At 43.3% G+C, this 25,662-nt stretch overlaps 1 protein-coding gene across 2 annotated transcripts in view; it reads left to right on the top strand.

Moving 5' to 3' along the window:
- Window positions 1-25,662, top strand: part of shank3a (SH3 and multiple ankyrin repeat domains 3a) — a 249,953-nt gene that overhangs the window by 203,754 nt on the left and 20,537 nt on the right. For both annotated transcript variants that reach the window (XM_026310747.1, XM_026310746.1), the window contains one exon: window positions 23,895-23,970. In XM_026310747.1, coding sequence (XP_026166532.1) covers window positions 23,895-23,970 — 76 coding nt within the window. The remainder of the gene's footprint in view (window positions 1-23,894; window positions 23,971-25,662) is intronic.

A 25,662-nucleotide genomic window follows, 5' to 3' on the forward strand; every position in this document is an offset into this window, starting at 1 on the left:
ACTGAGCTCCCCTACCCTAACCCTAACATCTCTTTCCCTTCCCCTCTCTTCCTGCTGGAGGTTTTTTCTTCCATTAAAGGGAGTTTTTGAGTGCTTGCTCATAAGGGATTTGTTGGGTTTTTAGTTTTAGTTTTTATAAAGTGCCTTGAGATGATTTGTATTGTGATTTGGCACTATATAAATAAAATTGAATTGAATTGAATTTTTAATTGTCAAAGTATTTTAGATGAAGGGGATTGTTTTATAATTTTGTGATGCTCAAACACAGTAAATGCACAGTAAATTAGATGTATAATTTAATAACATACAAACTTCTGAATCCACTGAGGCATTTCAAAGCTAATTTCACCCTCATCCCTTGATTCATCACCAGGAGAATAACACAGGATGACACAGTAACACTCACACTGAGACACACTTAAACACACACAGAGTTGTTTATCTGAATGCAACCATTGAGGCGTCTCTGACAGTTAGGGCAATATGTCTCAACCTAGTGAAGCAGGAAAGGCAGCCCTGTCTACAATTAAGTAACCCAAATACTACTTCTCCTCTCTCTTCCTTGCTGTTTCTCTCTTTCTCTCTGCCACTGTACATCACTCTTGAGTCATGACTGAAAATGCTGTCCCTTTATGTGTCTCTGCCTCCACCTCTTTTCTCTCCTTTATGCCAGGTTTGAAAGAGCAATCATTCAATTCAATTCAATTCAATTCAATTCAATTCAATTTTATTTGTATAGTGCCAAATCACAATACAAATCATCTCAAGGCACTTTACAAAAACGAAAAAAAAACCCAACAAATCCCTTATGAGCAAGGACTTGGCGATAGGGGAGAGGAAAAACTCCCTTTAACGGAAGAAAAAACCTCCAGTAGAACCGGGCTCAGTTTGGGCGGCCATCTGCCTCGACCGGTTGGGGTGAGTGGATAGAGGAGAGAGAAAAGAACAGCAACAATAAACAGCAAATAGACACTGCAGGTTCGTGGGGCCAGTAACTGCACATCAGCGATATACAGCTCCAGGACCAGGGACACCTGCAGAAGGTACAGAGAGAGAGGGAGAGAGCACAAACTAGGGGAGAGAGAGAGCACAAAGAATATACATTTGAGGTGGGAGGAGAGGAAGAGACAGGAAGGGAAGGGAAGGGAGGGGAAGGGAAGGGGGGGGTTAGGATAGGGGAGCTCAGTGCACCGAAGGTCCTCGGACAATCTAGGCCTATAGCAGCATAACTAAGGGATGGTTCAGGGTTGCCTGAGGCCAGCCATAACTATACACTTTGTCAAAGAGGAAGGTTTTAAGTCTAGCCTTAAAAGTACAGAGAGTGTCGGCCTCCTGAACTCAGACTGGGAGCTGGTTCCACAGGAGAGGAGCTTGATAGCTAAAGGCTCTGCCTCCCATTCTGCTGTTGGATACTCTGGGAACCACAAGTAGACCTCCACTCTGAGAGCGAAGTGGTCTATTGGGATAATATGGTCTTTAAGGTATGAAGGAGCTTGATCATGAAGGGATTTGTATGTGAGAAGAATGATTTTAAATTCTATTCTGGATTTTACAGGGAGCCAATGAAGAGAAGCTAATACAGGAGAAATATGATCTCTATTGCTACTTCCTATCAGGACTCTGGCTGCAGCATTGTGGATTAACTGGAGGCTTTTTATGGAGATACTGGGACATCCAGATAGTAATGAGTTACAATAATCTAGCCTTGAGGTAACAAATGCATGGACTAGTTTTTCTGCATCATTTTGAGATAGGATGTTCCTGATTTTGGCAATGTTACGCAGGTGAAAGAAGGCAGTTCTAGAGATTTGTTTTATGTGTGAGTTAAAAGACATGTCCTGGTCAAAAATAACTTCAAGGTTTTTCACAGTAGTGCTGGAGGCCAGGGCTATGCCATCTAAAGTAGCTATAATTTTAGAAAAGTTATTTCTGAGGCTTTTAGGCCCAAAAACAATAACTTCTGTTTTCTCTGAATTTAAAAGTAGAACGTTACTGGTCATCCAGGCCTTTATGTCAGTTAGACATGCTTGAAGTCTGGTTAACTGGTTTGTGTTAACAGATTTAATAGATAGGTATAACTGAGTGTCATCTGCATAGCAGTGGTAATTAATAGAGTGCTTCCTAATGACATATCCTAAAGGAAGCATGTACAGGGTGAACAGAATCGGTCCTAGCACAGAGTCTTGTGGAACTCCATAACTAACTTTTGTGCATGTGGAACGTTCATCATGGACATGAACGAACTGGAATCTGTCTGATAAATAGGATTGGAACCATTTTTTTTTATCATGGACAAGGGAAAGAAAAGAACAAAAAAGTTTGGGAGTTTGAGAGGGTTTAGGAGACAAGTGCGTCGTAGAGAACGACAAAGAAAGCAGGTGACCATGCGAAAGAGGCACAGTTGAGTTGCTCTATGCTGCTCTTCTCTCTCAGCACAGCCAGAGCTACTCATGGCCTCCAGTTCATCTTCAACAGACAAAAGCAAAGTGTAGATGTCAAGGGGGGAAAATGAAAGAAAGGGAGCAGAAGGAACTGATAGAGAAGATACATGTGAAGTGCAAAGACTTTAGATTGAGTTTATTAAGAGTAAAACGAGTGACAGTGCCACTTGGCCATGCTGTGGGCCAATGTGTTTGTATGTTTTTTTTTTATGGGGATATATGCAGTAAGCATGTGTTATTATCAATCATTGTACTGCTTGGTATAAAAAACACCACTATGTTCTCCAGACTACTGGGGCACCAGTTAAATGTTCTAAAAGCTGAACCAATGTTATTTCTGTAGAACATGCTTGAATATCTTCACCCTCACTCCCCATCATGCACACATGCTGCTGGTCTGTATGTGCAGGTTAATAGTAGATGTTTAAGCATGGTAATGGAGAGGATAATGATGTGACTATGAACTGATCTTCCCTTTCTAATGATGCTACCAAATTGCTGGGGGGCACTCATTTTCAGCAATAGTACCATTAATCTACAATCTGTTGGGATTTTAGAGCCCTCAGCTCAAAGACACTAAACACATTTTACTATCCCCTCATATGAAATCCCTTTGCTACATCCAAATAGACAAATCCTGCTAAATTTTATATGGAACAGCATTGTCGTTTTCCAGCCCTATTATATTGGCTTTATTTTATTGTGTGCCCTGCAGCCTTGGATGTCCTTAAGGATCTCTACACAAACACACACACACACACACACTTGCAGCATGCATGGTTTTGTCTGTTAATGAATAAGCAATGCTTGATTTTCTCAATGGTTTTGTATTTTAACGTGTGCAAACTTTTTGTTTTTTGTGTTGTTTTCACTTCACTCCCTTACTCTTACAGCACAGCGCAGTTGAATGGCTCACAGCCGCATGAATCAGCCCAGTCAGATCCAGCCTGGGCTATTTTTAGCCTGCCCATTAAGAAGTTTTGGAGTGTGTCTGCACTCCCCTAGAATGCTTAAACATCAGCATTGCTGCAGTAACTGAGAATGACATAGGCTGAGCAATTTGGAGGGAAGGGTGGGAAGAGATGTGCGAATGAATAGCGAGATGGATCAGTGGATTGCTGAAAGATCATACAGGAAGTCGTATGGCCAAAACTGTGAAATTATCAGCATAGTTTCCCCACTAAGGGGGTATTTATATGGAGTTTTTGTAGCTTGATCCTTCCTCACTCACATGCAAGGTCAGTAGTTATTGCTGCAGTGATGGATTTAAACTGATTTAATCTACAGTTGTAGAAATTCTTTAGCACTATTTCACAATATGGTTTGATGCATTATGATTTTTTTAATATATTTACCCATATTGCCACCTTCAAAATGGATAGTGAGTTATATATTAATGGGTGGAATTACATATGGGGTTTAAACTCTTGTCATTAGTTAGTATTACATTATTTATGGTAAAGGTTGACTCTTTTTAATAGCATTCATAGTGGCTCCATTTGTCACGATTCGGGGTTATTAATTATTAGGACCAATAATTACGCCTACTCTGGTACTTCATGTGCAAAAAAAAGGAAACTTTATTCAAATCAAAAACCAAGGAAAATCAGAAACAAGGAAACAGGACAAGACAACGAGGACTATGGTTTGACATGGGCAGACAAAACAGGGACCTAGGGGACATGGCACATGAACAGAGGGAGACCAGACATGGGACCTGGGTCGCGCACACACTCGGGGACTCACCAGACCACAGGGGAAACAAGGCATGAAAAGTCTGGGTCACACACACTTGGGGAGACGCGCCAGACTACAAGAGACAAGAACATGGGAAAGGGAACAAGGCATGAGGGTCTGGGTCACACCCACACTAAGGAAGACTCACCAGACCACAGGGAAACATGGCATGAACATGGACACCACAAGGACAAGACACTTCCACTCAGACACAAGGAAACATTAACACAAGATAAGGGAACAGGGGTTCAGAAAAACACATACAAAGAACAAAGGTTACTTAACATAATAGAAAGAATAAGTCCATGAATAGAAAATCCCAGAGGGAAATCCAGGTGTGGGAGAACAAAAGCAGAAAACAAACTTGGCCTCTTGGCGTCAAAATGGCAGTTTTAGTGGGCAGCTCAAATGAGAGAAGACCTGGCAAAGAACCTGTGGCTGAACAGAAGTATATAAAGCAAAATGAAAAAAACAAGGCACAGGTGAAACTGATAACTAATTAGGTCAAAGTAAAAAGAAACAAAACCAAATCCGGTCATGACCCGCCAAAATAAAAGTCCAACAGGAAGTCAAAAAGTGCGGATCATGACACCTTTATTAGAAAAGGCAACTCTGCAATCGTGATAAAATATTACGTGACTGATAGATCAATTTAAAGGCTTGATGAAATATAGACATTGAACTAATAATAATAATTAGCAGTCATTTCAGCCTGAGGCGGGGGCTCTTAGAGATTTAGGACAAATTAAGGGATAGAGGATCAGATTGTTTGTCCACGGGGACAGGGTGGCTCATGTGGATGCTAAACAGTGAAAAGATTCATTGTCAAGTCAGAGCTATTACATGTATCGCACATTATTTCTTCCCAACCAAAGATGATTTCTGTGGTGGTGAGTAATACATGTTTTATTTGATGGCTGTGGCCAGGGCAGCATGGTGGAGTGGTGGCTAGCACTGTTTCCCCACAGCAAAAAGGTTCCAGGTATGAATCCAGGTAAATCCCAAACCCTGGGGCTTTCTGCCATTGAGTTTGAATGTTCTCCCCATGTCCACATGGGATTTCTCTTGATGGTCTGGTGTCCTCCCACAGTCCAAAGACATGAGGATTGAGGTTAACTGGTGACTCTAAATTGCCCATAGGTGTGAATGTCTGTCTCTGTGTCTCAGTCCTGTGATAGACTGGAGATCAGTCTAGGATGAACCCCTCCTCTTGCCCAGTGTCAGCTGAACTTGGCTCCAGTCCATCATGCCCCTGAATTGGACTGAGCGGCATAGAAAATGGATGCTTGGTTGGTTAGTCAGTTGACAGCAGTTGTTTAAACAGCATCTCAGTGCTATGAAATTGTGTAACTAGAGCTCATGGACGTCACCTGCTTGTCAACATGACTTTACCTTTCTCTCAGATCAGTTTATTTTTTAAAGCAGTTAGATAATACTTAACCTGTCAAAGTTATTCTACCGTTTTTGTTTGCTATTTAGTTTACTATTACTATTAGTATTGGGTTCATGCACTTGCTACTCATCTTATTGCCCATGCAGGCACCTGATGCTTGCTGATTTTTAAAAATAATTCTGATTTTATTTGTTATTCTCTGCATAGATACACATCATGCCCTCATATAAGAGCAAGTTGTTAAATAGGACATTTATAGCAGGGGTGCCAAACTTACGGCCCGCGGGCCAGATCAGGCCCGCAAACGGGTTTAATCCGGCCTGCGAGATGATTTGAAGTTTAAATTAGCTGCAGTTTTTCAATGAAAGAAACTGCTGTTCTAAATGTGTCCACTGGGTGTCACAATAGCAATTATGTTAAGCAGGCAAAATGTTTATACCGGGGCTGAGCAAGTAGGCCTATACCGGTTAGCTGGCCCGGAGCTAGCTGCCTTGTCGGTCCGGTCCGGCCCACTTGGGTATAGATTTTCCTCCATATGGCCCCTGACCTAAAAGGAGTTTGACACCCCTGATTTATAGCATGTTATTCTGATAGCAGAGGGTTTAACTACTTGACAGCAACTTTCCCATGACCCTGTTCCTTCCCATGACCCCTTTACCTTTCGTTCTCTCCTCTCTTGCTCTTCTATATCTGTCTATTGCACCTGCCTTGTCACTGTCGTGCCTTCACACCTGGAATGTCACCCTAACTTTATGAATATGGATGTTTTTGTGTCTTAACAAGGCCAGTCACACTGAAAACATGTTGGTAACACCAGCCTCTTTATTATCACACCTTTCATTCTGCTCGCTGTGGAGGGGATAGGAAATCAGGGATTTTACTCCTTTTTATAGCTTCTTCAAAACTGTGCATGATTAAAACTGCTCAACTGAAGCTGTGAAGTTGGGAAAGCATAATTTCCAAGAGCATCACTGTCATACAAAACACATCATCACTTGATATATGCAATTTCTCCTCAGTACAGATTAATCCAAAAAACAAAAACTTTAAATGTAGGCAGCTAAAGACCAAACCAGTGATGGTGGCAATAGTCTTGATCTACACCATGGAAAATAACTAGCATAATTATAATCTGACTATAAAACTGACAGATGTTGCTTCTGCTTCTGCCACTGTTACCTTGTCTTACAGGTACCTACCATCCAGTGCAGATTTATTTATTTATTCATTTAAAGTGTTTATTCTGCATTTTCTTCTTACTGCTCAAATTTAGTCAGACTGTAGTTTTAGCTTTCTCAAAGGTTAAACTGAGCATAAAAAATAACAGAATAACAGAATAAAGCATTTACCTTTCTCTTCTGTTTTCTCATGATGCCACAAATTTGTCCGCACAGGACTGGATTCCAAATCTTATAGATATTGAGTTCAGTCAGTAACTCTCATGTGGCAACTTATAAAACCCAGAATAAATATGCAAATACTGACACCACAGAGCAGTGTAGGTTCATGCACATACAAATGGACAAGCCTATGTTTTTTACAAGTGTATGCTTATTCATGTTGCCCATATTCTGTGTGGAGTCAGCAGAGAGATTCGCATAGCCAACTAATCCATCTTATTTGAAAGACAGAAAGGGAAAGTATAGATAGATAGATAGATAGATAGTAGAGAAGCGCTTATATTAACTTTAACAAAGATTTCACTATAAAATATAAAATTTGAAATATAATTAACAGATAAAGACACTCAGTTAATAACATATATCATAAATAGCATAACTAACATATCAAAAATTACTATTAAACAGTCTAATGGCTGTGGGTGTCATGATTGCCCTTTGGGACTTCCTGCCGGGAGACCGTTATTTTGTAGAGACTTCCTTTTTCCCTGTGCACTGGTGCCCGGCAGCTTCACGTTTGCTATTTGTGTTCATTGGTTTCACCTGTTGTTTATTGGTTATCCTTTTCACCTGTGGTTAATCACCTTTTGTGTTCTCTGTATTTATACCTCCCTCTTTCCTTTGTTCCCTGGCGAAGCATTAGTTGTGGTGGGTTTTTGTGACTTTTACCGTGATCATTGATGTCAGTGAGTTTTTATGACGACCGTCCCATCCGGTCAATCCTTAGTTCTACCGTCTCATCCGGTTCCCTAAATTTTGTATTTTCATTCTGCCCTGGAGATCCCAGAAGGGAATAAAGCCTTGTTTTCATTCTGCATTTGGGTCCTACCGCCTTTCTTTCGCTCCCGCACCCACACACACACACACACACACCCCAGTTCGTGACAGAATGCTTCGCCCAAAGACGGACCCAGCAGGCAGTGAAACGGCGCGGGAGGAGGCGTTTGTCGCGGTGCTCCTCCGCGTCTTGACGGATGTCCTGCATGCCGCCGATGATTTCCCGGCGGTCCTCGCTACGTGGTCTCGGCTGGAGGAGAGCATCCGACACCCCCCCTAGGCTACGTCTCCAAAGGTCGGTTAGACTTGTTGACCTCACTTTTTTCCACCCTTCGCACCTTGATGGAGACGTGTCTGGGCGGCAGGTTTACCTTCTCCGAGGCTAGGCAAGCCTCCCAAGCCCTGCTTCAGCTCGTTATGCAGGCTCTCCTGACCCCAGCACAGCATCAGTCCCAGCTCCCGCCAGAGTCCCAGCTCCCGCCAGAGTCCCAGCTCCCGCCAGAGTCCCAGCTCCCGCCAGAGTCCCATCTCCCGCAGCCGCTGTCACCAGCGCAGGCACGTGGCAGGAGCTGAAAGCCAAGCCCATGGGATCTGGTCCCCGTCTCCACTGGCGGCACCCTCGCTGCTGCCCAGCCTGAGTCCCTCCTCGCTGCTGCCCAGCCCAAGTCCCTCCTCGCTGCTCGACGGGATCGCCGACGGCGGCGGCGTCGGAGCAGTCTGAGCCCAGTCACCCCTCGCCGCCGGAGCTCCCAGCCACCACCTCGCCGATGCAGCAGCAACCTGAACCTTCGTGCGCCGATGACAGCGTCCCCGTGGAGGTTCTGACCAGGATCCTGCACCCTCAGTGCGCCGACGACAGCGTCCCCGCTGAGGATTCCTCCAGGACCCCACATCCTCAGTGCGGGGACGTGGGCGTCCCGCTGTCAGTGTGCCAATAGCCACTGCCGTCCCCAGCACTGCCGTCTCCAGCACTGCCTCAACCTCCAGAGCCCCTGGAATGGTCCGAGCCGCCACAGTGGCCCGAATCACTCGAGCCCACAGAGATCCATAGCTCAGCACGGCCACAACTCCCAGGTCTGCCGCCACAGCTTCCAGGCCTTGGAACGCCTTGGAACACCACTGGCTCCAGTGCCGTGGCAGCGTCCAGTGCTGCAGCGGCCAGGGCCTCGCCACACATCACCTTCAGTGCCGTCTCGTCGGCCTTCACCTCCAGAGCTACAGGAGCAGCTTCCCCGGCCGTCTCGGCAGCAGCTTCCCCGGCCGTCTCGGCAGCAGCTTCCCCGGCCGTCTCGGCAGCAGCTTCCCCGGCCGTCTCGGCAGCAGCTTCCCCGGCCGTCAGTGTCCCCTGCGTCTCCTCTGCGGCAGGGAAGGGAATAAAGCCTTGTTTTCGTTCTGCAGCACAGTGAGATGAGCCACCCACTACAGCTGCTACTCTGTTTAGTCAGTATATCGTAGAGGGGTTGTTTATTATCGTTCAATATAGAAAGCAGCATCCTCCACATCTGCTGCCCCACCACAGTTCTGAGAGGGTCCAGCCCCCTGCCTAGCACAGAACTGGCCTTTTTCACCAGTTTGTCCAGGCACCTACAGTCTTTGTCCGTAATGCCACTCGCCCAACAGACAGCAGCAGAGTACAGTGTACTGGCCATGACAGTGTGGTAGAACATGCACAGCATGTCACTGCAGACACTATACGAACCGAGTCGTCTCAAGAAGAAGAGGTGGCGCTGCCCTTTTCTGTACACTGCATCCACATTGGCAGACCACTCCAGTTTTTTGTCCAGTACCACCCCCAGGTACTTGAAGGTCTGTACAGTCTCTATCTCCTGAGAGTCAATGCAGACTGACTGGCATAGTGCTTTTGATCTCCTAAAATCCACCATAAAAGCTTCTTTGTTTTGCTCTCGAACATTGTCTGTAATCCACAGATTGGAGGAGAGACATGACTTTGGTGTTATAGTTTAGCTGACTCAGTGTTATATACTGGCAGTTCAAGCGGACTCCTGCTGTTTAACCCTGCAAAAAAAATAAAAAATCCACATGAAGTGACATATCTCAAAGTGTGATTGTGTGTGTGTTTGTTTGTGTGAGTGTGTGTGTGTTGTGTTTGTTTGTAGGAGCATGCTGGCAATATCTGTACTTTTTCATCAGAAGTGAGCCAAGTTCTGGAGGACAGATCCATATCAAATCATAATAGATGATGGCGATGCTATTCGAACAGTGAATCAAAGCTGAATTGGTGAATCACCCACAGTAGAGACAGGCAGAGACACATATGAGCGGGTGACACTGGGTGACACACACACACACACACACACAAAAATCTCCCTTTGTCCTGCAGAGTTGAAAGGTGGAAATGACCCAAATCCATTTTGATCACTTCATTTAAAAAAACCATAGTAGTTTTGTTTTGTTTTGATTGATTATAGTTTTCTAAGGCACATCAGTGCCTCAGCAAGTAATGACACCACCGTTCATTTTGTGGAGCCAACACGTCACAGTAATCCTTCACTTCAAGTGTTTCAAACTATTTTGTTTAGTTCAGCACAAAAATGGTGCCTGTAGTGTACAAGCATTGCAGAGAAAGCAAAAGAGCATGAGCACACAGCTTAGTAGGGGGACACTAACTGCAACATCCACGTACAGTCATGCATAGTTAATAAGCATGATTGAAACACAGGTCTCAACCCAGCAGTGATGCCTTTGAGAGTGTGGTCACTACAAAGTTGATTTTCTACCTGTATAAGCAGAGCTTCAGGTCTCATTGCTGAATAGACACAAACATGATTGTTTCTGCTGCTTTTGCTGTCTCTTTTTTGCCAAGTGGACAAGGTTACAGGAAATGAAGGGAAAGACAGGAGGGAGAGAGTGAGGCACTAGAGCTGTCACAGTGCTTGCTTTTTTGCCTTTTCATAAGAAGTTGTATGAAGTAATAAATTGTATATCCAGTCACCAGTGAGGGTTGTTCCAATACATAAAGCTGCTGGTTTGATGAGATGAGATAAATGTTATTAATCGTTGAAGGAAAATTCAGGTTTTTGGTTTGATTAGTGACATTAATAAAATAAGTTGGTAATGCATTGTGTGTCATTGCTTCTTTCTGTCTGATTTTGACTAAACAATTCAAGGCTCTTATCACTTTGACAGAGCTGAGATATTTATAGGCGTTGGGCTCTGTCTCTGACACACGGTAACGGTGAGCTCTCTGAAGGCTCTTCTACAAACCAACCAACTCTCAGGGAAAGGACGAGAAGAAAAAATGACAGCAGACAAACAGAGATGTGAAATTATGCGAATATGCTGAAGGCAAAAGAGAATGTTCAGTACTTGTTGTCCAGGAATTCATATTTCACTCTCAAACAAAAGACAGGAAAAGGGTGCTGAGATGTATAGAGTATCCATCTACTCACAATGGACCTTTAGCATCTGTAGGCAAAGATGACATGGAAACTAGACCCATTTCTTATTAGTGATTCATGTCATGATCCGCATCTGGACTTCCTGTTTTGGACTTTTATTTTGGCGGATCATGTCGGATCTGGTTTTGTTTTGTTCTGTTTCTCTTTACTTTGACCTGATTATATGATTTGACTGACCTGTGCCTTGTTTTGTTCCTTTGGTTTATATACCCCTTGCCAGCCACAGGCCAATTGCCAGGTTGCCTGACTAACATCCGTTGTCTGACTGAACGCTTTGTCTGCCTGTATTTTGCCCTGTTTTTTGCCATGGTCCAAGCCACGCTCCAAGCCTGCCTTTGTTTTTCCTTTTTTCGCCACTCGATCCCTCTTTTGGACTTATTGATCATGGACTGCCTTTTGTTTTCCCAGGCTAAGCTAAGTAGCTTCTTCTCGTTATGTGTTTCTGTTTAAAGACTTTTCTTTGCCTGGAGGATTTTGTGTTTGTTTTTCTAGATCCCCTCACCCTGTCTTGTGTTCATGTCTCGCTGTCTCCAATGTGGATGTGTCTTGTTCGCTTAGTGAAGGCAGAGCAACCAAACTCCAGATGTCATGACCTGTACTGGGTTAAGTTGCTCCCTGTCCTGCTGTCAGCACAAATCAGATGACTAGACATCATAAGTCACGTTAAAATATTATAGAAGAACTTAAAATATCCCCTTTTGTGAACGTGAGGAACTTGCACTCTGATTCAACATAAGGGGAAAATGTAGTAAAGACTGAAAACCAATGTCTAACGTTTCCATTTTTAGAAAAGGAGGGTGTGCACTGCTAGAAATGGGATTTTGACTAAGAGCTCCATTTAGTGCAAAAAACACATTATACTTGTAGTGAATCTTCGACCATTTCTCAAATAATTCTAGATAACTATTAAAGTCCAGTTTGTTCTTCGTCTCTTCATCTCAGCTCCACCCTGCTCCACAAATGAAAAGCTTCTTTGTTTTACTCTCGAACATTGTGCCTGTAATCAAAGGTTATTGTTTGTGTTACTTTGTGAGAATGATGGCAGGTAAAGCCCAGCATTTCAGTGATCTTCTGTTGTTTTTAGGGAAAACAAAAGATGGCAGTTCTGGTGTTTTAACTTACAGGATCTAGGCAAAATGTTCAAGTCTTAGCTGTGATAAACGCTTCTCCTTTAGTAGTGGCATGATTGGATTTCATCTTCTGTCTAATTAACAGCCTGCCTGCAGTTTGCACCATGTCTCATTTTTAATCAGTGAAATTTCTTTTACCTGAGTCATGTCTTATGATTCTTCCCTTAAAATTGTAAAAAAGATTTTGGTCCTGGTTGATTTGCCCATACCTGTGGTTATTATGGTAATAACTAAAACTCCTTAAAGAAACTTACGTTTGTTGAATTTGTTTACAATCCAGCTGAAAAACTACTTTTGCTTAAAAATAACCAGTTTGTACACCATGTTTTTGGACTTTGCTGGAAAGCAAAGGTTTCTTTTGGTTTTGCAATTGCCCACAATCAAAGGAAAGATTAAAGATATGGAGGTGAAGAGCTGAAATTTTCACGTTTGATGTTGAGCATTATCCCCTTAGCTCCAGATTGTTTTTTTTTAATTCACTACATGTACAGAACAGATACAGATTAAATTAAATCTGAGCCTGCTCTCAGTCTTTTTTTAGAGTTTGTTTTTCATTTGCTACAGCGTTCTCACTATCACACCGTCCTGTTGTGAACATGACTCATTTTATCCAGGTGCAAAAAGCAAATTTACTTTTCTTATTTGAGAACCATTTGGTCGAGGAATACAAAATCAGGGATGGACATGGGAAGTTTAAATGATTAAAGAAGAAACTTAAGACATTGGTCCGACCTCTGTGCTGTGTGAAGTGTTATAGCCTTAAAACCACCTGCACAGTCCAGTGACTCACTGCTGAATATGCAGAAAGACAGAGACCCTATGTGACAGCACAAAAGAGAAAGAAAAAAGATAATTCTGTCTTTAGTTTTTCTTTTGCCACAAGCATCTCCTCATAGACTTTGGTATTACACCAGAGAGTCCAGCATTGTTTTGATTAACTTAAACATTGTGTTAGTATTGAAGCTGCAGGGAGCCCCCAGAGCTTACTGTGCCCCCTGCTTAGTCTGCTATCCACCTTGTTTAGGAAGTTAACGTGCACAACATGAGTCAGTGGAGAGAGAGAAGAACAGAAAGAAGGAGAAAAGGGAAGGAGGGATGAGTGGGGGCGTGAAAGGAAAGAATTAAAAAGTCAATGAGGCTCACTTGATAAGTGTGTGTTTGTGTGAATGCGTGTGTGTGTTTGTCTGCAGCTCTTATCAGTGCATCAGTGCAATGCGTCTGTGTGTATGTGATGTGGCTGTCACGTCCTTCAGACAAGGACAGTCAAAGCGTTACGATGTGTAGCACTGTGTCCTAAAACGCCAAAGTTCTAAGCAGAACTCGAGATATAGAGCAGTGAACCGAGTGGCAGAAAGAGCTGCGATCTTACAGCGTGACATAAGCTTTATGTGCTAAATATGCTTTCATCTCTATCACCAGCAAAAATGGCTTAATGTCACATTTTTATGAATGACAAACTGCTCAATACATACAAACAGAGTCCTTCAATCAATAACACACTGAGTTTGTAGATCAAGCAGGCGTAGGGCATTTTTCTTTTTTGAATCAGGCTTTATTAATCAACAGCAACAGAAATGGGTGTGAAGTGACCAGCCAGTGGATGCGGCGAACAAGAGGGCTTCTGGAGGAGTTGGTTGCTACCAGGGCTGGTTGCCGGTAATACCGGAGTAGTCGAGGTAGATGGATAGATGAAACCGGAAAGTTCTCGCAGAGCAAAATCTGATGATGCTGTGATCCCTTGGTCAGAGGGTCCGGGATTCCAGTCGTTCCTTGAGACAAAGCAGACAGAAATCCTTGTGAGACAGGGAGAAACCAAAACATCCGACTCTGGGAACACTCCCACAGAGGTCTTCTTGGACAAACACACAGTTTCAGAGGAGGAGCAAACAAAAATTGAACTCCGTTCCGTTCTCTGAGAAAACACGAGGCTTAGATAACACAGTCCACTTGGACAGATAAATAATCAGTCTCAGTCCAAATCCAAAAAAAAAAAAATCCCTTAATCCTATTGTGCAAAAAATAACGATCGAACTTAACACTTCAACTTAGCTTAGTTCCTCTTGCGCAAAACAATGATCGAAGTTAGCTCTTCAGCAAGAAACAAAAAAAAAAAAAACTTAGCTTAGCTCCTCTTGAGAAAAACAGGCCACTTCTTCCATAAGCAATGTTTCAAGAAACACAAACAACTAGAGTACTTAGCTGGAGCTTCAGGACGGAGAGAGACATCAGGTTGAAGCAGGAGTTCGTGATCGAAGTCGACGGTTGTTGGCAGATAACCTGGCAGTGTGACTGTCGTGAAGAGGGGAGATATATCTGCAGGCTTAGAGGAAAACACAGGTGAGATCAATCAGAGTAATTAGACAGCTCGAATCTAGCAGCAAGATCAGGATTCTGTTTGGCCCTTCACAATAAGAGCCCCACTCCGGAGGTCAAACTGCCGATCGTAACTGTCCCCCCCCCCCCAACGGCCGTCTACTGGTCTGGGTGCACCCGATGGAATTCCTGAATGAGGAGGGGGTCCAAAATGTAGCGTCGTGATACCCAGGATCGTTCCTCTGGGCCATAGCCTTCCCAGTCCACCAGGTATTGTAGGCCCTTCCCCCGACGTCGAGACCCTAGAAGCCAGCATACTGTATACGGCGGACCTCCATTGATGAGCTGGGCGGGTGGAGGGGGCTTGGAGGAGGGTATGAGTCGGCTAGACTTAGCCGGCTTTATCCAGGATACGTGGAAGGTTGGGTGAATTCTCATTGTCCGTGGCAACTTGAGTCTCACTGAAACTGGGTTTAATATCTCTGATATGGGAAAGGGACCAATGAAATGGGGGGCAAGCTTGGGACAAGTGGCCTTCAGAGGGATGTCTCTTGATGCTAACCAGACTTTTTGTCCTGGCCTATAGGTCGAGTCTGGCCATCTCCTTTTATTGGTGTGGGCAGCATAAAGAGACACTGATTTCAAATGAGCCCGTCTCGCTTTTCTCCAGGTCAAGTGCCACTGTCGTAGAGCCACTGCTGCTGAGGGCACCATTGCTTCAGATATGTGGGGCTCGAATAAAGGAGGTTGGTAGCCATAGACGACTTGGAACGGAGAGAGTCCAGTAGCGGCAGAGGGGAGGCCGTTGTTAGCTTACTCAATCCAGGCAAGATTACTGACCCAGGACTTGGGATCGTTGGCACAAAGGATGCGGAGCCCGGTCTCCAACTCCTGATTTAATCTCTCTGTCTGGCCATTAGTTTGGGGGTGGAACCCAGAGGAAAGGCTGACAGTGATCCCCAGTAGTCTGCAGACCTCTTGCTCCAGAACCAGGCGTGCTGTTCCCAAGCGGACTGAACTGGGTAAGATGAATTTTTCTTTTTCTTTTTGATTTGGTGCCGAATGTATGCGTGAGAGGGCGTCCGCTCTATTATTCCTGGCACCTGGACAAAAAGACAAGGTAAAGTTAAAGCGTTCAAAAAAAAAAAAAAAAAAAAAAGTCGCCCAGCAAGCCTGGCATGAGTTTAGCCTTTTAGCTGTCTTGAAGTATTCTAGGTTTTTGTGGTCAGTGAGGACCGTAAACGGATGTTTTGCTCCCTCAAGCCAGAGGCGCCATTCCTCCAGTGCCAACTTAACTGCCAATAGCTCTTTATTCCCAATGTCATAGTTTCTTTCCGGCGGCGAAAGCTTCCTGGAAAGGAACGCACAGGAGTGCAATCGGGAGTGTGGGGTCTCGCTGCGAGATGACGGCCCCCAACCCCATGTCCGAGGCGTCCACCTCCGCCACAAATGGCAAGTCGGGATTCGGGAATCTGAGAATGGGTTCTGAGGTGAAGTGATCTTTCAGGGTCTGGAAAGCGTCCTTAGCCTCCTGGTCCCACTGGAAACGGACATGTGGGGACGTGAGCCTATGCAGAGGTACCGCAATGCCACTATAGTTGCGAATGAATCGTCGGTAGAAATTGGCGAATCCTAAAAGGTTCTGCAGCTGTTTCCTAGTTGTGGGGGCTGGCCACTCCCTTACCGCCTGAGCCTTTGACAGGTCCATAGTTATCGTTCCCGGGGTGAGGTCAAATCCCAGAAATGTGTTCTCTTTGGTGTGAAATTCACACTTTTCCAATTTAACAAGCAATTGATTTTGTAGGAGGCGGTGGAGTACAGCCCACACATGGTGGACATGCTCGGTCTCAGACTGGGAGTAAATGAGAATGTTGTCTAGATAAACAAAGACGAATTTATTCAGCATGTCTCCCAACACATCACTGACCAAGTTCTGGAAAACAGCGTTGGTTAGGCCAAATGGCATTATTAGGTACTCATAATGGCCGGAGGGCGTGTTGAAAGCCTTCTTCCATTCGTCTCCACTCCTAAGCGGACAAGGTGGTAGGTGTTACGCAGATCCAACTTGGTGAAAACTTTTGCCATTTGTAGCAACTCGACAGGAGTGGCAGTGGGTAGCGATTTTTTACCGTGATGCTGTTTAGTCCCCGGTAGTCGATGCAGGGGCGGAGTCCGCCATCTCATTTCTCTACGAAAAAAAAAAATCCTGCTCCTGCCGGAGAGTGGGACGGAACTATAATTGCAGCAGCGAGGGACTCCTGGATGAAGTTGTTTTGATGAGGTCCTCCAAGGTTCGGGGCCTGGGTTGATGGGCGAGATCATCTTTTAGCCTATCGTTTAACCCCAGATAGAAGTGATCGAACAGGGCGGACTGGTTCCAGGTGCAGTCTTTGGCAAGTGTGCGGAACTGTATCACATACTCTAGTAATGGGTGTTCTCCTTGCTTTAACTTAGCCAGATGTTGTAAGGCAACGACTTCCGGGCAAACAGGGTCGAAGATCCTGACCCCCTAGTTCAGGGTATCTGCAGGTTTCTAAGAGCTAGATTTAAGACTTTTTAAGACCTTTTTAATACCATGCAGAATGAAATTTAAGACCAATTTTGTAGAAATAAAATAAAACATCCCATAACACACTGTTTATTGATATAAACTGTTTACACACCGTTTGATTCATTGAGTAAAACAAAAATAAAATGCCAGGTGTTTTCCGACAGGTTTCCGCAGCCGCTTTGTCTTATTCACACCGCATGTGGGTCTCCAAAGCTTTCATACCCATTGTTCTGAGTTTTACTTTTTTTTGCACAGCCTGCACCGGACCTCGAACATGTCGCCACTAACTGGACTTAACCACGGCGCAAAATTAGGGTTTTGTAACCAATTGTCATTAAATTTACATTTACCCATGGCAAAACACTAATGCCGAAACTTTCACCCAGTTCACGCAGCTGCCGGAAAGCATGTGTTAAATAAACTGCCCTCAAACGCGTATTTTAGTTGGTTCCGCCTATTTCGTTCTGCGTAACAAATACGCGAAAGGCTTTCAAATAAAATCTTCTTTATGGGGTCTGTTAGATTTCATTTTAAGACCTTTGAAACGCGAATTTAAGACATTTTAATGCTAATTAAGGCCTTAGTTTTATAATATGGAATTTAAGACTTTTTAAGGATCCGCGGACACCCTGCTAGTTCCTCTACCGACCTGCAAAAACTGGCCTTTCTCCGCCTGGCGGTGGTTCCCCAAACTCCGGCTTTCCCTCCCAGCAGAGATAAGACATAGGTGACCTTTGACTCTTCAGTAGGACATCTAGAGGGCTGAGATGAAAAGATGAAATCACACTGTGTAAGAAACATACGGCTCACCATTATATCTCGCTGGTGGTGGAATCTTGGGTTCAGGTCCCTCCTTCTGAAGTGGTTGTGGTGAGGGAGGAAGGGGTACACTTGCCGACTCTCGGCAGGACATAGCTTCGAGTAATTGTGTCAACTGGGAGACCACCTGGTTGACAGAGTGAGCTATTTTACTTAATTTATCCTCATGGACTTGGATGGCCGACTCAATGCCAGAGCACCAGGATGACGGGATCAGTGGAGTGGAGTCCATCTTGGAGCTCAGTGCACCGATGGTCCTCAGGCAGTCTAGGCCTATAGCAGCATAACTAAGGGATGGTTCAGGGTTGCCTGAAGCCAGCCCTAACTATATGCTTTGTCAAAGAGGAAGGTCAGAGTCGATCAGAGTCCATCTCGATTTCAGAGTGGGGGTAAAATTCAATTCAATTCAATTCAATTCAATTTTATTTGTATAGCGCCAAATCACAATACAAATCATCTCAAGGCACTTACAAAAACTAAAACTAAAAACCCAACAATTCCCTTATGAGCAAGCACTTGGCGACAGTGGAGAGGAAAAACTCCCTTTAACGGAAGAAAAAACCTCCAGCAGAACCGGGCTCAGTTTGGGCGGCCATCTGCCTTGACCGGTTGGGGTGAGTGGATAGAGGAGAGAGAAAAGAACAGCAACAATAAACAACAAATAGACACTGCAGGTTGGTGGGACCAGTAACTGCACATCAGCGATAAACAGCTCCAGGACCAGGGACACCTGCAGAAGGTACAGAGAGAACAGAGAGAGAGGGAGAGAGCACAAACTAGGGGAGAGAGAGAGCACAAGGTTAGTAACATTCAATGGTGGAATATACATGAGGTGGGAGGAGAGAAGAGAGGGGAGGGGAAGGGAAAGGGGGGGTTAGGGTAGGGGAGCTAAGTACACTAATGGTCCTCGGGCAGTCTAGGCCTATAGCAGCATAACTAAGGGATGGTTTAGGGTTGCCTGAAGCCAGCCCTAACTATATGCTTTGTCAAAGAGGAAGGTTTTAAGTCTAGCCTTAAAAGTATAGAGAGTGTCTGCCTCCTGAACCCAGGCTGGGAGCTGGTTCCATAGGAGAGGAGCTTGATAACATCTTCCTCTTCTCAAACTCCTTGAACATGGTGCTGCCCAGCTGGGCAGGGGACATGCTGACTATCACTCTACCTATCTACCTCTAACTATAAAAATGTCTGCTTCATGACGAGAAACCCAGGACTGTTAAGCAGAGGTTTCCATGACAAAGAGGTGTCCATTTTGTATTTTCGTTTTTCAAAGAGGAATTTCAAAGAAGAAACTTTAATTGTCCTTACTATAGGACAGGGGAGGAAAGGATAGGGGAGCTCAGTGCACCGAAGGTCCTCGGACAAGGTAATGCGGTCCCGCCTTGTACACTGTCCACTGTTCACATGTAAATAATCTCAGGTGAACCAGGTAAATATGTGCACACCCCCGAGAAATGACATAAAACGTCAAACTTCATCATAGAATTTACTCACTAACTGCACGTTTGGATGATGGCGCGTTACGCACGTGCTGAAGCGCTCCTTGTATTCCACACAGAGACAAATAGTTTAGCTTGTCCTCAGAGTAAAAACACTGATTTTAACTCAAATGAGGATCGTTTGGCTCCTCATTGTGTTGTATTGTGCTGCACTAATCCGTCCCATCTACATTGACTGAAAGGCTCATTATGCGCGCCTTTGTCTGATCGTTCAGTGCGTCTTTTGTGTTCTCAGGTAAATCACATGACTATTCATCCTCAGACACACCCTCTTGCATATGGCCTTTCTGGACAAAAAGTGTCTTAGAAAATTTAAATCAGTGTATTGTTTACTGTGAATTGTGAATTTTTGTAGCCTGGAAAAAACGGTCTATTAACATATAAATAAGCTCTCCGTAACGCCAGAACTGCATACTATTCATCACTAATAGAGGAAAATAAGAACAATCCCAGGTTTCTTTTCAGCACTGTAGCCAGGCTGACAAAAAGTCACAGTTCTGTTGAGCCCAGTGTTCCCTTAGCTCTCAGCAGTGATGAATTTATGAGTTTCTTTACAAATAAAATCACAACTATTAGAGACAAAATTCAGCAGATGCTTCCTATACCTGCAATAATTGATTCTTCTACTACAGTAGCTCTTGAATCATCTGTAAGACCTCAGTTATGTCTAGACTGATAATGTCTCGGCTAATTATAGACCAATATCCAACCTACCATTCATTTCTAAAATCCTAGAAAAAGCTGTTGCTAAGCAGCTATCAGACCACTTACACAGAAATGAACTATTTGAAGATTTTCAATCAGGATTTAGAGCACATCATAGTACAGAAACAGCACTGTTAAAAGTCACCAACGATCTTCTCTTAGACTCAGATAATGGACTTGTTTCTATACTTGTCCTCCTAGACCTTAGTGCTGCATTCGACACTATTGACCACAACATCTTATTACAGAGACTGGAGCATGTGACTGGTATCAGAGGAACAGCGTTAAAATGGTTCCAATCCTACTTATTGGACCGATTCCAGTTTGTTCATGTCCATGATGCACCTTCCACACAAACCAAAGTTAGTTATGGAGTTCCACCAGGCTCTGTGCTAGGACTGATTCTGTTCACCCTGTACATGCTTCCTCTAGGCCAGGGGTGTCAAACTCATTTTCACCGAGGGCCACATCAGCATAATGGCTGTCCTCAAAAGGCCATATGTAACTTATAAATGTAACTAAATGTAACCGAATGTAATGTAAAATGAATGTAACTTGTCCTTAATGTTAAATAACTGAATTTATTACTTATTCAAGTTACAAGCATAACAGTTGCACAGAAAAAATATGTTTGCTCATTCCTCTGTTATAACATAAATCCTTTTAATTTGTCAGGTTATGAAACCCAGATAACTCCATCAATCAAGGATCAAACTATCCAAGTGAATAAAGAAAAATAAAAGCAAACATAAGTTATGACATTAACTTTGTTCAAACATTCAACAGCTCGTCAGTGACAGAGAGATCCGAATTCACGCCTCTAATAAAAATTGGTAACTGCGCTGGACAAGTTGCTTTTCTTGAAGGCTAGCTTTGGCGTACTTAGCTCCGTGATTGGTGTCAAATTGTCGGCGTAGATTATACTCTTTGACAACCGACACCGCCTCGTAACACAAAAGACATACCGGTCTTTCTCCTTGAAGCACAAACAAATATTCGCCTTCCCATCTTTCTTGAAAGTCTTCTATCTCTATCAACTTTTCTCTTTCTGGACATTTTGGGGTCATTATTTAACTCTCAATTCCACTTGTTGGCTTTAACGTGGAAACACGTCTAGTGGCGGGGAGCGGTTACCTCGCGGGTATCACAGTCGACAGGCCTTCTGGGAAATGTAGTTTTTGGTCAAAGCGCGCTTTTGACCTATTTTTTTTAGACACTCAGACCTTTTATGCCAAATGTGGCCCACGGGCCTGAGTTTGACACCCCTGCTCTAGGCTATGTCATTAGGAAGAACTCTATTAAATGCATTAACAGCGTAGTCAGATAAGCATCTGCTGTAGTGGAATTTTCTTCCAAACGCTGCATGATCCATCATTTTAAATTTAAAAGTTATTAAAGAATGATCAGACAAAACAGGATTTTGGGGAAGAACTATTAAATGTTCAATTTCGATGCCATAGAGAGAGGGAGAGAGCACAAACTAGGGGAGAGAGAGAGCACAAGGTTAGTAACATTCAATGGTGGAATATACATGAGGTGGGAGAGAGGGGAAGGGAAAGAGATGTTAGGGTTAGGGTAGGGGAGCTCAGTGCACCAATGGTCCTCAGGCAGTCTAGGCCTATAGCAGCATAACTAACTAAGGGATGGTTCAGGGTTGCCTGAAGCCAGCCCTAACTATATGCTTTGTCAAAGAGGAAGGTTTTAAGTCTAGCCTTAAAAGTACAGAGAGTGTCTGCCTCCTGAACCCAGTCTGAGAGCTGGTTCCACAGGAGAGGAGCTTGATAGCTAAAGGCTCTGCCTCCCATTCTGCTTTTGAGAACTCTGGGAACCACAAGTAGGCCTGCACTCTGAGAGCGAAGTGGTCTATTGGGATAATATGGTACTATGAGGTCTTTAAGGTATGAAGGAGCTTGATTATGAAGGGATTTGTATGTGAGAAGAAGGATTTTAAATTCTATTCTATATTTTACAGGGAGCCAATGAAGAGAAGCCAATATACAGTCATCTTAGTCATCCAAATTTTAAAATGTCAGGGCAAAACACACAGTTTAATCGGCTTTTGGCCATGGAGGAAGCTAAAAACTGTTTTCTCTGATTGGAGAGAATGATGGATTCACCACTTATCTGCTGCTTATAACACTGTCATAATATAACTCTGGTTTAGTTAGCACTTCGGTGAACTCAGTCCTGGAGGTCAAACAGAGAAGGCAGGTGTTCTCAGCTATGTCTTCATCCACCACAGGAATAAATGCTCTGATTTTACACCTAAACTGAAAAAGACAGAACAACTAAGCATTTTACACAAAGTCCAGTAGATTCTGTAATTTGTTTTGACTTTCTGACACACATTAAAGGATGACAATGAACTTTTGATTCATTTGGTAGCTGCATTTTGGTTTAGGTGAAGACAGCAGCAGTCTTGTGTGGTTCAAATATCCCTGGGAATGTCAGTCTATAATCTGTGGAAATACCAAAATATACCACTCTACAAGGAAATAGTTCCAGACTTTTATTTTTTAACCATGAAAAATGTTTTGGAGTCATTTTGTTTCTACTAAGCCACAAGTCAAACGCATGTTATTGTCTCCAGTGATTCAAATCACTGACCGTGGGTAATGAGGGAAGTGGAGAGCTGCACATTTGCAATCATGCTGAAGCAAATGGATGTGTAACAGACTGACACACAGAAGAACACATGAATGAAAGAAAGTAGGAAAATGAGAAGGCAGGTGAGAAGAAGAGGAGCATAAGACATAAGGGCCAAGTAAGTAGGAAATTGAGAATTTGAAGGAAGTGGCTAAATCCTTTTTTGCCATTCTGTCATGTCGCCAAGTGTCAATGGATGCAGTTATCACAGCTCCAAGTTGTTCTCAGCTGACAGTCTGCCACTCACACGGTCAGACAGACAGGCTAAAGTGGATCTGAACATGCCAGTCATTTCAAGTCTGCTCACTTACTTTGATTTCTTTCTCACATACTGGACATTTGAAGCAGCTTGAAATTTATTTCCTCAGTTAGACAGCAGACAGTTTAAAGTGACTGGAAACTGAAGCAGTGGCAAAATGTGACCGGGTTTACTTCTTGCTCTCTCAGTTTCAACCAGTTAAGAGTGTGTGTGTGTGTGTGTGTGTGTGTGTGTGGTCTACAGGGTCTTCAGGTTTATAGTCAGCAGATTGCTGTTTAGTGGAGGTACAGTGTGTTATTGGGCACTGGTCCACAGGATAAATCAAGTGCAACAATTATATTCTGCTAGGTTATGATAATTCATTCTCTTTTTAATTTTTGGATTTTTGTGCATTTGTAAAAAGTCTAACAGTAGTGCATCTAACCAAAAAGCAATACTCTCATTCTTAGGTCATATTTAAGCAGTGGATTCCCTGAGGTCTCTAGATTCAGCTCATTGGCTCAGTTCTTTGACACAATACTGCCAGAACAACACACACTGGCTGATGTGGTTGGCTTTAAAGACACTACACTGCACTTATTTAGGTCTTGGATGTTGTATGGATGATTGATTTACTACGAGTGATGCCAAAATCAGGCGTATTTATACATATAAAAAGTTTGAAAATGTAAATGCAGTACTTCAATTCACAATGCAGGGAAAAAAGGATGAATTATATTTTTAAATTATTGATATCAGCAAATCTAATGCAAGGTTTCATTTAATGGAGTGTGTGATTATGTTAAAAAGCATTTAATCTGTTTTGCAGAGACCCGGGAGGACCGCACTAAGAGACTGTTCAGACACTACACTGTGGGATCTTATGACAACTTCACCTCATACAGGTATGTGGCTTTATTGTTTGTGTCGTTTGTTGTTTATTTACCACCCAAATTACATCACTCCTATTACAAAGTGCTTCCTTACCTTAACTAGGTAATGAAGTGCAAAAGGTATTTGAGTGCTTTGGAGCTGCTGCCACCTACAGGCATCATGCTGCCTGTGTGGCCAGTTTTCATTTTGAAAGGCACATACATATATTGCATAACGCTGTTTCACTCTATGTTTTTGGCTGTACATTTTTGTCTGCACTTTAAAAACATAAGGTAGTGTATTCTCTACATACATGCGTGAGGGAACATGAGTGGTTTGGTACCTTAAATAGTTTGCTGCCAGGATGTTCTTATTCAGCCTGTTGAATTTTTTGTCCATGTTGTTGTTTTCTTTTTCCATTCCTGTCTAAAGCTGACATATAGAGTAGAGGCCCATAATGTAGAGAGTGTGAGTTCTTCCCTTCTTAATAGGATTTGTTAGCTGAGAGTGGAGTAATAAGCGACGTGAGGTTTTGTTATGATGCACATTCTGGTTTTAATGCCAGTGTCAGTTTGAGACAGAGAGTGACCATTGTTTCCACCTACTTTCTCAGCCTTTTTATGAAATGTCAGGTTCTTGCATCTTTGGTCTTGGTTGGTTAAAAGAGCTCCAGGTTTTTTAAATTAGCATTAGTATAGGCATTAGTCTGTGAATGATCACAGACGTTGTTGTTGCTGTAATCACATATAGCTTAGTTTGGTGCTGGAGAAATTAAAAATAAGGTGCCATAGTAAAAATGAATACTGCACTAAACCAGAGTGAGTTGCAGCTATGATGTCTCAAGGGGCAGGTGCAGCAGATTAAGGTGTGATAAGATACCAGTTATTTATACCAGTATAGTGACCAGGGGGGACAGACACCTACTGACATACAGTATGTTATACAGTTTCTTAGCTCTATATCTAAACTGCAGTCACAAATGTGGATGGACAGACTTTTATATTAATATTTCCCAGCAATTAATATTTTTAAGTCTTACATCAGAGGTTTTACTTCATCTGTGTAGGCAGATTTGAGATTCTGAACATGTACTCTAAGTATATTAGTTTAATGCGGCATTTTGGGGAATACAGCAGAGATGAAAGCATCGTGGATGAAAGGGTTTGGGCTGAAACAAAGCATCTTAGTGATGACAGTATAATAATTAGTGCAAAATGGATAGATAGCTTTCTGTGAAAGCAGACCTTTGACCTCCCTGCTGCAGAAAAGTTTATTATGGGTCTCATGGCTCCAGTAGCAGGAAATCTGTGTTCCCTTGGTAAGTCTGAGAGAGTGGAGTGTAACTCAGCTAATGGAGACTGCAGCCGCCCACTGGGTTGCAGCCCGAACACTAGCTCTCTACATCTGCCTCAGCTGTGAGTCAGGATGACTGATAATAGGGGAAATCACAAAACCCTACAAAACTCATGGCTTCTGTGAGGGTGTTCAAACTGGAAACTCATAGCCATACCCCAAGTGACAGTGTTTGAATGTTCTTTGCCGTCTGTGTACACCAAGTTTCAATGAAGGAATATTGTTTTAGTCATCTACCTCTGATATTTGACATATTTAGGTCACCTTGGTATGGTATTTTATTCTAATATTTAATTTTATACCTATGCATGTTTGGAATGCCTTCACCTCTTACCTGAACATTCAGTCTTTTATTGAGATGGGTTAGTGGT

The sequence above is a fragment of the Mastacembelus armatus genome, chromosome 6 (assembly GCF_900324485.2).
Source record: "Mastacembelus armatus chromosome 6, fMasArm1.2, whole genome shotgun sequence".
NCBI classification, from domain to species: Eukaryota; Metazoa; Chordata; class Actinopteri; order Synbranchiformes; family Mastacembelidae; genus Mastacembelus; species Mastacembelus armatus.